The sequence below is a fragment of the Camelus dromedarius genome, chromosome 34 (assembly GCF_036321535.1).
Source record: "Camelus dromedarius isolate mCamDro1 chromosome 34, mCamDro1.pat, whole genome shotgun sequence".
Classification (NCBI taxonomy): domain Eukaryota; kingdom Metazoa; phylum Chordata; class Mammalia; order Artiodactyla; family Camelidae; genus Camelus; species Camelus dromedarius.
The window spans coordinates 6,068,816-6,080,622 of record NC_087469.1 but is presented as its reverse complement, the minus strand read 5'-3'; the positions used below and the strand labels follow the sequence as shown (position 1 = coordinate 6,080,622).

Here is an 11,807-nt window from a genome sequence, read left to right as displayed (position 1 = left end):
GGTTTGTCTGCTCTGCTCTCACCGTGTTCCCAAGGCTTACCGCGCCAGTTACTGGCTGATGCTCACGCTGAACGGGTAAGTGGACAAGTGCCTGTTTCATACACACCAGATCAAACGCTATTGGTGTATTTAACGCTATTTTTAAACTGAAACGCATTAGCTAAATATGTCATGAAGTGGCTCTATGCCTCACACATATGGCCTCAAAAACATGTCACATCGATGAGGCTGAGGCGCAAGGCATTCGCTTCCCCAACCCCAGACAGAAATCTCAGTCCCTCCCACCCAGGAAAAGGCAGGGAGGACCACGCACTTTTGAAAAAGGGGGGGACACTTCAAGCCAGAGACAACTGAATTAACTTTATTTTCTTCTAACTGCAGATTCAAGGTATACAACTGAACATTGCTATTTTTCTTATGAGACTTATAAATAAAAATACAAAAAATGTTCACTACAAAAAAATCTACTGTTAGTAGGATGTAAAAAATATTCTCTTTGCTATAGAAGGCACAAACTTCACTTAGTGACACATGGAGAGAGAAAAAAGCCTGCAGCAGTAAATTCATTTTTTCTTTTTTTTTTTCTTTTTAAATCTTGTCAGAAACACTGAAATTACAAAGAAACGCATCAATCTACACGAAACGAAGGCAGATGCGGAAAGCTGCAACCAGGACCGTACAAGTTGGGGTGAGCTGCTTTGGGGCTAGACAGACAGGGCTGGCAAGCACAGGGCGGGGTCGCAGGGCTGGGTGGGGACCAGAGGAAGGAGAGAGTAAGAGAGAAAATGGTACAAACAGAAGTGAGAGGGGAGAGAGGGGAAGAAGGATAGAGGGAGGGAAAAAGAAGGGGAGGGAGAGGGAGAGATCAAAAGAGAGAGAAAGAGAGAAAGAGAGAGAGATTGATTTGTACAAAAAGTAACCGGTAAAATTGAAGAAACAAAATTGGGCAACCTCCTAAAATTAGGCTAAGAGGAGGTGCTGAGGTAGACATGAACTAGAACATCAATTAATTAAAAACACTATTCTGTAATACAGAGCAATCGGACTGGCACTTGTGCTGTCACGACATAAGACAAGCCACAAAAACAAACAAATAACAAAACGAAACAAAATACCCAAACCAAAAGGCTTAGTTTTGCTTGGTCCAGCAGGGCAGCAAAGCCCTCAGTGCTATAATTTACATACATATATATATATATTTATCTTTATATATATGGGTTGGATGTCATGGTGCACCACCACGGCGTCTTAACCTTACAAGGATCATGCATAACACTATGTGAACAACTCCTATGACACACACCAGGAGGCTGGTACCCTGTCTGCTAAGTGGACCGCCAAGGTTTCAGGGGGGCGGGGGCTGCTGGCTGCCAGGTCTGCAGGGGGGCCTGAACCCCCACTCCCCAGCCCTTTCCCCCTGACCCAACTCCCCTGGTCTGTCTTGCACTCCTTCTGGTGGGCTCTGCCTTTTTCCTCCGCCCATCAGTCCCACCGTGTAGGCTTAGTCTGATTTTTGCCCCCCTGTCCTGAAATATGCAGGTAAATGCCGCCACGAAGCTCCAAGAAGGAGGAAACAAGGTGGGAGGCGGAAAAAGATTTAACATAAGCCCGGGAAAAATGAACAAACTGAGTCTGATCTTTTTCCCCTTTTCTGTCTCACATCCCGTGCCCCCAGCTTTCACCCTTGTTGGGTCTGCAGGGAACTGGCCACACATCTCCCCACCACCCTCATGGGCAAAGTCGGAAGCCCCCCACCCCAGCGCTGTTCACGCCCCTGTAAGGAGGGGAGGCAGCCAGCCCTCTCCCTCCAAGGCCTTGACTCCCCAGCAGCCAACTGTATCACTAGCATCCAGAGGGTACCATACACTTGTGAAAAAATTGCAGCAGTTTTTTTTTTCTTTTTCTTTTTCTAAACATGGAAAAACTGTTCAGGCACAAAGATTAAACAAGCCCGCGTTGCATCCCTGGATTGTACTGAATCACTGGGTCCCCCAGCCTCCCTCCCCACCCCCTCCACCCCCGATCACCCCTCCCCCACTCGTGGCCTCCTCCAAAGCAGCCCAAAGCAGCAATGATATTTACTATTTTATATCTCTCTCTCTTGCTATATATATATCTCTCTATATATTTGTCTATCCTATATACACATAGGATTTTAATGCTTTGAATGAGTGAAGGAGTGAACAGGGGAAGAGCACATGAGTGAGGGGGAAATGTCACCAAAAGCATTAAGGGACATGCTTATTACAGGAGCCGAACGTAGGAAAGGGACAATTCATCAACTTGGACTTTCCAGGCTGGAGAAGCTCTCTGTGCTGGAGAAGGCGGGAGCAAGCAGGGTTGTCAGTAGTACCATGGCCCAAGGCGGTGTGGTGGCCAAGGGGCCAGGTGGCAGCAAGGAGAGGGAAGTGACAACACTCCGGTCTCACCTAGGGAGAGAGCAGCCTCTGCCCGCCTTGTCTCCCCAGCCTTCTTTGTCCACACGTCTAAAGCCTTCAGATCATTTCTGATCCTCATCTTGGCCATTAGGCCTGGCCACGAAGGCCGTGGGGAGGTCAGAATTCTTTTGTCTTTGTGAGTAGGAAGCTGGGAAAGAGGCATGTTGGAGTCTCTTCAGGGTGTCTGTGGTTTCACGGGAGAGGAGGGGAGAGCCAAGTTCAGAGGTCTCCCTAGCCAGCATCCTCCAGAAACCCCAGGCCCTGGTCCTCTCTCCCCACTTCCCGACCAGCATCCTTGTGGGATGGTGGGGGCAGGCAGGGGCTGACTGAGTACCATCCAACGCTGCAACACCAGATTACAATACGGCATGATGTAACACACAACCGCACACAAGCACACGCACACACGGGCACGCACAAAGGGGTATTTTGGTGGTGGTGGTGGTGAATTTCTTTTTTTTTTTTTTGTCTTTTTTTGTTTCCTATTCACATTACAAAAGGAAGGGGCAAGGTCTGGTAGAAGTGATGAAGGACCTAACAAATATTACAAAAATATTACAATTTGTCAATATGAGCTCAACCCTCTCAGCTTTTACAAACAGGGGAGGAGACCCTGGCTGGGTGGGAGGGCAGGGGGGGGGCAGTGAGAGGTGCCAGCTAGGTCTGTGGAATAGTTGAATTTTTTTTTTCCTTCCCCCCAAAGTTGAAAGACATCCTTCTGTTCAAATACTGTTTTCTGGGATTTACAGATCCCCTGAGGGCCAGCCAGTCCCCGCTTCTTCCCAGATTGGGGGAGGCAGCAATAGTGCATAAAGATTTCTTACAGACTGCCCCGCCCTCAATGATTTCACTCTTTTCACATTATAAACACGACCACTGCTCTAGTTACGGATTTCAAGTTTAACTTTTTGTTTTCCTTTCCAAAGCACTAAGTCATTATTCTAGTTGCAAAATAGTATCCCCTCTATGTTGTCCCCAGTCAACAGTCTAGCGACATAGTCCCCCCAATCCATTTTCCCCAACACACCGTTTTTAAGGCCTTCAGATTTGGTGGGCGAGATTGCAGGGGAGGGCAGGAGGGATGGGGCCGAGGGACGGGGGTGGTCACAGCAGCACCCATCCCTCCGACTTCCCTGTATTCCTCACAGCCCTTCTCCCCAAAAACCGCTTCCCGAAACCACTTTTTAAAACCTAAGATAAAAACACAACCACAACTTTCTCAGAGAGAGAAAGGGAAGAAAAAAAAAAAAAAACTCAACAAATAAAGCATGAGATGAAACGGAAGACCCGTCCCAAAGCGAATACAAATATTGCAAATGTGCTTTCCAAAAATTGAGGGAGGGGAGGTGGGGGAGGAGAGGGGAAGCAGAGCAGCAGGACAGGAGGCAGGAAGGGAACAAAAGAACAACCGGACAAACAGAAGAGGTAGCTTTTAGAAAAACAACACCCCTGCCCCATCGCAACAACACACAGGCCGGCTCGTCCCCAACCAGCCCTGAAAAGAGACCGGTTTTGGCAGTGATAATGCACACAGAGGTGGGGGCCCTGCAGTTGCAGGGATCTGAATAACACCGGCTGCCCCCCAAGACCTAGATGACCCAGCAGATTGTAAGAAAGGTAGGGTCTTCTCCAGAGTACACGGTGATCGATGACGTCATGCCTTGGGCGGAGCCAGCAGTGACCTGGCCCTGCCCCCCGGCACCCCATCCCCGCCACCCACCTCCTGCCCCGGCCTCACACTCACATCCTGAGTACTCAGCTCCTTCTGCACTGCTCCTCCCAGCTGGGGGATGGGGAGGGCCTCGGCCAGCTGAAGTCTATTAAATCAGCTATTAATTTACACAAGAAACAGAAAAGGACACTCTCCCCATTCCTCCAACCCCCAACCAAAAAAAAAGAGATACAGGGGTCAAAAAAGCTCATGAGGTCACAAAAAACTGAGGTAATTCAAGTACAATGTGCTAACAGGCGAACAGGGAACACAGAAAAGAAGCAAAACGTAACACAAGGCAAAGCGCTTTCAACTCCTCCTCCCCGCCCCCTTCCCTCCCATCTTCCTCCCTGTGGACTGGGGGGCCCTTGAGCCAGAAATTCTGTGCCACCCTCTGGACCTGGGTTTCCCCACAGAGCTCACCAGGTCTGGGGTCCCCTGTGTTCAAAGGGTCCCCAGCGCGACTCACCAACTCCCTTCCGGGGCAGGGGTCCCCCTCCTGGTGTAGGCCACCTCTGGAGGACCTCCTCGTCCCTCCACGGGCAAGAAGCCCTTTAATGGACTCCCCCTCCTAGGGGCTGAAGGAGGGCTGCAGGGGTTTGTGGGTGTGTGTTTGGTGGGACAGTATGTATTTAGCTGTTGCATTTTTCCATTTTGGAAGCAAAGGCAGCTCAGCAGGAATCTCGCTCAGGACAGGGCTGGGCTGGGCTGGGCTGGGCTGTTCTGTTTACGTCATTTGCATTCTCAGAAAGCTGAGGGTACAGGTAGGGTCTCTGGAGTCAGACACGGCTTTCCCACTAGGGTGTGGGAGGAGGGGGGAGACAGCCCCATCCACGAGGGGCTGGGAGGTCAAAGTCAAGGGGAACCCTGGGGAGCCAGGAGCTGGGGGAGGGGGCGAGAGCACTGAGGCTCCTGAAGACCAGGAGGGGACACTCAGGTGTGGCCGAGCAGAGGAAAGCAACAGATGAACTGAGCAGGGGGAAGGGCAGGAGCGCCCCTTCCCACCCCAACCTGCTCCCAGCAAACTAGAGCTGCCGCTGTGACCCAGCCCGTCCCCACCGTCTGCAGGCCCCCTTTCTGCACCGCCCCCACCCGTCCCGGTCCCTCAGCCCTCATCTTCCACGGAGTCATGGAGAGGACGGCAGGCAGAGATGGGTTGGCTCTGACCAGAGGACCCCTCACCCTGTTCCTAGTCTTCATTTCTGGACACAAAAGGAGGATCTAGGTGGAGGAAAGAGAAAAATGTCCCCCCAATCTGAGCTGAACAAAGCCACCTCCATCACCACCCAAGAAGAGCAGGCCAACCTCCAGCCAGGAAAGGAGGAACAGAGGCCGGCGGGGAAGGGGCTGGGCCAGGCATCGGGGTCACCTGGAGCCTCAGAGAGAATCCAGGGCCAGACAGCTCCCAGGTGTCCTATTCCTTCTCCCTCTTTTTTTTTTTTTCTTTCTTTCTTTCTTTTTTTTTTGTTTGTTTGTTTTTAGTTTTGTGTTGTGTTGTTTGCACAGTCCTCCTGGACCTCATCCTGCTCTAGCTCTCCTCGCTCCCCGCTCCCCCGCCGCAGCTGCGGGCCAGCCTCACACGTAGCACAGGTAGAGGTAAGTCTTCTCTATCCTCCAGTCAGGCGGGATCTCCTCGGGCTTGTGGCCCTTCATGTGCTTCTGCATGGAGGACAGGCTGGGGCAGTACTCCGTGCAGATGGTGCACTGGTAGGGCGAGGCGCCGTTGTGCGTTCGCAGGTGCTTGATCATGGCCGAGTAGTCCCGGGAGCGCTGGTGGCACAGCTTACACTCGAAGGGCTTCTCACCTGTGGGGGGAGGGCAGGAGAAGGCCAGGACAGAGCGGGCAGCTGTGAGGGGGGGACCTCCACAGGGATGCTCTGCACCCTCCTCCCACCCCCGGGCTTCTGGTCCCTTGAGATCGGCACTTCCCATGGTGATGGACCATCTAGTATGGCAGCCAGGGGTCACACTGGGTTCTGAGGGCCTGAAATGCGGCTGGTGGGATGGGGAACTACATCCCCCGAAGTATAGTCGATTTACAATGTTGTATTAGTCTCTAGTGTACAGGAGAGTGATTCAGTTATACACATATATATTCTTTTTCATATCATTTTTCATTATACGTTACTGTAAGATACTGAATGTAGTTCCCTGTATTCTACAGTATGACCCTGGTGTTTACCTATTTTATACGTAGTAGTTAGTGTCTGCTAATGCCAGCCTCCTAATTTATCCCTCCCCCTGCTTTCCCCCCTGGTAACCACAAATTTGTTTTCTATGTCTGTGAGTCTCTTTCTGTTTTGTAAATAAGTTCATTTGTGTCATTTTTTTTAAGATTCCACATATAAGTGATACCATATGGTATTTGTCTTTTTATTTCTGGCTTACTTTACTTAGTATGATAATCTCTAGGTCCATCCATATCGCTGCAAATGGCATTATTTAGTTCTTTTTCATGGCTGAGTAGTATTCCATTATATATATATATATATATATATATCACAACTTTTTTAACCAGTCATCTGTCGATGGACATTTAGGTTGCTTCCACATCTTGGCTATTGTAAACAGTGCTGCTATGAACACTGGGGTGCAATCTTTTTGAATTAAGACTTCCCTCCAGATATAAGTCCAGGAGTAGGATTGCTAGATCACATGGTAAGTCTATTTTTCATTTTTTGAGGAACCTCCATACTGTTTTCCATAGTGGCTGCACCAAATTACATTCCCCCCAGCAATGTATGAGGGGGGAACTACATTCCTAACCTTGTGCACTGTAACTAACATAAACAGCCACACAAAGGTAGGGGCCACGGTGTTGTTCAGCACAGCTCCAGTCCCTGGCCTTACTGTTAACTCTCTCAAGGGCACAGATTGTCCCCTTCCTCCAAAAGGAAACGAGGTCTAGAAAAGGGGTAGTGAGACCTCTGAAGTCCGTAGGGATGGCTGTTCAGCACACAGTTCCTTCTAGCGGGGCAAGGAGATGGAGTCCTTTCAGGGCTACAGATGGTAGGGAGCAGGGGTGGGGTGAAACACCCTGCAGACTTGCTCCATCTGGGGATGGCTATTCCTCCAAGGCTGTGGACCCCGCCTTCCCCTTTGGATCTGGAATGGGGGTGGGATAGAGAACTGGGGAGTGCATGGCCACACCCTAGCTGTGACCAGCCCACCTGCCCCGCTGTTACAAGTCCCCTGGAGCTGAGCAGAGGATGTGAGGGAACCTTGTTTCAATACAGTAATTAACTGGCCAGCCATCTCGCTATCGATACACCTCTGTGCAGAGGCCCCTGCAAATAATGAAGTAATGAACAGCCAAAGTGATCTAACTATTGACCGGCTATTTACAATAGTCAGTGCCAACACATTTAATGATCCGCCCGCCAGGTCACATCTCTGATGAGGGGGCTAAGGAAGCCCCAGGGTTCTGGGAAATCCTGGGGGGGTCACTCTAGTTGTCAGCACTGAGCACCCCATCCTCTCCTTGTGGCCCAGCTGGAAGCAAGAAAGCAGAGCCATGATCACATGTCTCCTCTGCTTACTGCTCCCTCTGTCCCCCTCCCCTCCCAGGGAAACACATTCTCCCCTGGGCCAGCAGGACCTGCCTGATCACCTCTCCCTCTTCCTCTGGTCAGGCAGCTGTTTCCCCTAATCAGGGGACGCCTCCTGGTTTGCCACGTTCCACTAGCTTCCACTACCTCTTATCCTCAGGGGAGGTCCCTCTGAGGATATACCCCCGAGCCAGCAGTGTCTGGTGGCGAGAGTTAACAACTGGCTCTCCAAAAAGCCCTGATTTTGAAGCATTTGCCAGTGGCCATGTTGTGCATACCACCCACCCTGGTCGATTTTAAGCAACCAAGGTGATGACACTGAACACGGAGCTGGAGAGCGATGTGCACAAAGGCTCTCGCAGGCAGGCTGGGGCCAGCTCCAGCATCCCACTGCCCCCAGCTCTGGCAATTCTGGACTTTGGGACCACTTCCACCTGTTCTGTCCTCAGGCTCCAGGGAAACAGCTGCTGAGTTCTTTTACGTAAAAAGGAATTTGAAGGCCCTTTGAAATGGGAAATCATTATACTCGTAGAGGGGTAAACATCTGCTTTTCTAAGCTTTGAACCAAACTCAGTCTAATTTACAGTTTTTCCCAACCCTCATCATAACCTAAGTCAGTGTCCCATAGTTCTTACTCTCACCCTCAAGTCACATGGAATCATCCTAACCTTCACTTTCAGCGGACCAGGCCAACTTAACCGTAACTCGGGATTCCCGAATGGACATCGTCTGTGAGCTCTCGGTACGGCTGCCTGGAAGGCGGGTCTGGGCTCGTGGAAAGGGTGCTGTGATTGATTAGTAATGTCTGCCCTGCCCTTGCTGGGAGGTAGTGGTTCACAGGTTGCTGTATGAACCCTTAAGGGAAGCTGTTCCACTCTTTGGTTCAGCCTGGGACCACCCTCACCTGGGCTTCTCTGGGGAACCATCTGCCCCCTCCACACACACACACACACACACCCCCACCCAGGTCCCAGGGCCAGGGCGTTTGTTCCCAGTACCTGTGTGCACTCTATAGTGTGTCTCCAGCTGGTGCTTGAGGCTGAACTTCTTGCCGCAGCCATTGCACTCGTAGGGTTTCTCGCCCGTGTGGATGCGCTTGTGGCTCTTGAGCGTGCTCTCATCCCGGAAGCAGCTGCCACAGAACTCACACTCGTACGGGTGGTCGCCTGTGCGGACAAGCAGCTGGATCAGGCCCTTGCCTCCCCCAGCCCCCTCTTTAGGGGACAGCAGAGCATGTTCAGTGCACCAGGAGGATCAGGCTGCCGGTACTCACCACCTCCAGAGACGACCTGAGCATCCCCCACCCCTGCTGGCCTCTTAGCATCTACAAGGGGCACACCTGTGCACACGCGTCCACACTGTACCGTGGCCCAGCCATTCCAGCCTGACTCCCCTACTCTCAAAAAAAAAAAATCTCTCCAATGTTCTCATTGTCCCCCAAATGCCTTCTTCTCTTTCCCCCTCCACAGTCTCATGCAGCCATTCTTTCTGCATGATTTTTCTCTCCTTGGCGAACTCCTAGTCATCCGTTAAGGCCCAACTCACAAGTCACCAACGTTTAGAAGTTTCCCTTTAGCTCCTCCCCAACTCTGCCTCTCCCCGAAGCCCATGCAAACTGAATCACTTTCTCCTTCATTCCCAGAGAAAAAGAATATCTAGCATTGTGTCCTTTTAGCAGTCATATCAATACAATTTTTATGGCACTTCCTAATTAAAATGGCCCACATCTATTGAGTACGCACTACTATGCTAAGAACGTCACACAGATTGTATCACATAATCGTGGCAACAATCTTACAAGAAAGACAGTATCATTCTTATGTTACAGATGAGAAAAATGAGATTTTTAGAGATGCTGAAACATGGTCTCTGAGGCCAAAGAGCTAGTAAGAAGCTGAGTCGGGATTCAGATCTGGTTCCAGAGTCTGGGCACTGGATACTTACAGGCTCACTGACATACTGTACTGTATCTGCTGTCACGCCCACTGTGCTTCTAGAATGGAAACACCACGAGGGCAAGAAGGGAGCCATGTTCACCCTTGTAGCCTCGGCACATGGTGCAGGGATGACCCTGAGCAGATGCTCGGGAAATGTCAGTATCCGAAACGTGGGGAGAACTGCCTTCTCCTGGCCTGGAACCTATGCCCAAGAGCCTCCTTTCTGTGTAGCCCACTCTGACGTCCCCCAGAGGGTGAGAGGCTGGGATGTGGGGAGTAACCATTTCCCCCTCTGTACCCAAAGTGGGGGCTTTGGGAGAAGAAAGGTGAGGCCTTCAGCTACTTATTTATTACAGGAGTGAAGGCACAGACAATAAAGATAGATTGATCACCCCAGACTTTGTTCATGAATATTTAAATATCGCTGATTTGTCTTGTCACTGTAATTACAATTTCTCTGGGCTGCATCTCCAGCAACCACAGTTTATGGTAAAGAATGGCCCACTGTATTTCACTTGTCCCTCTGCAGATGTGCGGGGCTGCCAACCGTGTAATGTCCTCTGCATTTCATACATTTTCTTCAGCTGCTGAAGGTTTAAGTCATCCACAATGACCTACGTTTTTTCATTATCCCCATGTCAAACTGCGCTCGTGCCTCGGCATAAATTGTCCTTCTCGTTATAGACTCGCAGGCCTGCGCCTTCACTTCCTCTTTCAAATGGTATTTTACACTCTTCTCTCTCTCCCCTCCTCAGGAGGCTAACCACATCTCCCCCTTCTCGAATGTAGGCCCCTGGACCCACATAAATTCTCATCTCTTCCGACGGGCTCTGAAGGGTTTTTAAGGCTCGGTGGGGAGAGGATGCTGGGGTCTGCTCGCTGGCGGGCTCTCTCATGGATGGAAGATTTGCAGGGTGCTCCGAGGGCGTAGAGGGGTGGGTGGGAGCACTTCCATCAAGGATTCGGACGGGAGAGGCTCGAATAGCACAGCCGGCCCTCGACACCAGTTCTCACCAATCCACGGGACGCTGCCCTGGGTTCGGAGGTGAGCCCCACGACATGCAGATCTGGGGATGAACGGAGTCCCGGATCCTCAGCACCTGCCCGCCCTCTTGCTGCCAGGGCGGTGCACACTGCCTGGTCCCCAGCCGCCAGCCCCATCCAACCCAAGGGGAGGCGAGGCCGGTGCAGATCCTGGTCCTAATTCATCGTGTGTCTAACAGAGTGAGTGTCAGTGCTGCCCAGGGCCCGCCCGCCACTCCCTCTGTGTAACGTCTGCACACCCAGCCCCGTCTGACATCCAGCTCCCCCTCCCTTTTGAATCGGCAACGATTACGACTTTAATCAAGGATTCAGTATCCTCATTAAGATATAAATAAATAAATAAAGCAAGGGCCACGAGAGACTTCAGCTGGAGCCGGTAATTAAAACGTACATCGGCAGCCGCTCGGCCGGGGGGAGGGATCCGCCGTCTGTGTCCTTCCCCTTGTGGCGGGGGGTGCTAAGAGTTTAAAAAACAAAGGGTTAAGGCAGAGAGGTTGGTTTGATCAGATTTTTATGAATTTAATTATGAAGTGGATCACATGTTAAATGAGTTTAAATAGGAAATCTCTAGAGTCAGGGAAAGGAGTAAAAAGAACTTAGGAAAGAAAAGACACCAGTGTGCATGCGCGCGCGCGCGCGCGCGCGCACACACACACACACACACACACACACACACACACACACGCTTGCAGTTTGAAGCATGGCAAGCCCCTGGCCTAAAATCCTCACCCGGAGAGTTAATCGTGTCCGTGTGGCCATAATGTACACAAAACTGGCTGCAGAACTCAAAATCCAATTTGTGGCATGTTGATTAACTCTGCAGCCTCTTTAATGAGCTTGACATTAAGTGCAGGACAAACGAGACTAATTAGAGCCCCCTCCGGCCTGCCCAGCGCACCTGTGACCCCAGCGGCCTGTCCTCACCTGGTGGTTTTCTTGGCATGGGCCGGGCCCCAAGTGTGGTCCTCTCCATCCCGGCCCCATCCCGTCGGCTCCTCAGCCCCCCGCCCCTTCCAACACAGCTGAGAGTTTATTATATGATGAGCTGTGTGAATCAGGGATCCATCACTGCCAAGAGCGCGGCTGGACTAACCTACCAAACACAGCTGCCGATGCTAAACACCCGGCC

At 51.2% G+C, this 11,807-nt stretch overlaps 1 protein-coding gene across 3 annotated transcripts in view; it reads right to left on the bottom strand.

Moving 5' to 3' along the window:
* Nucleotides 1–340: 340 nt before the first annotated feature.
* The window catches only part of ZBTB16 (zinc finger and BTB domain containing 16), a 183,885-nt gene continuing 172,418 nt past the window's right edge, over nt 341–11,807 (bottom strand). For all 3 annotated transcript variants that reach the window (XM_031443666.2, XM_010983308.3, XM_031443667.2), the window contains 2 exons: nt 8,696–8,863; nt 341–5,954 (listed from right to left, as the gene is read on the bottom strand). In XM_031443666.2, the coding sequence (XP_031299526.1) occupies nt 5,725–5,954; nt 8,696–8,863 (398 nt within the window). In that variant the 3' untranslated portion in view covers nt 341–5,724. The remainder of the gene's footprint in view (nt 5,955–8,695; nt 8,864–11,807) is intronic.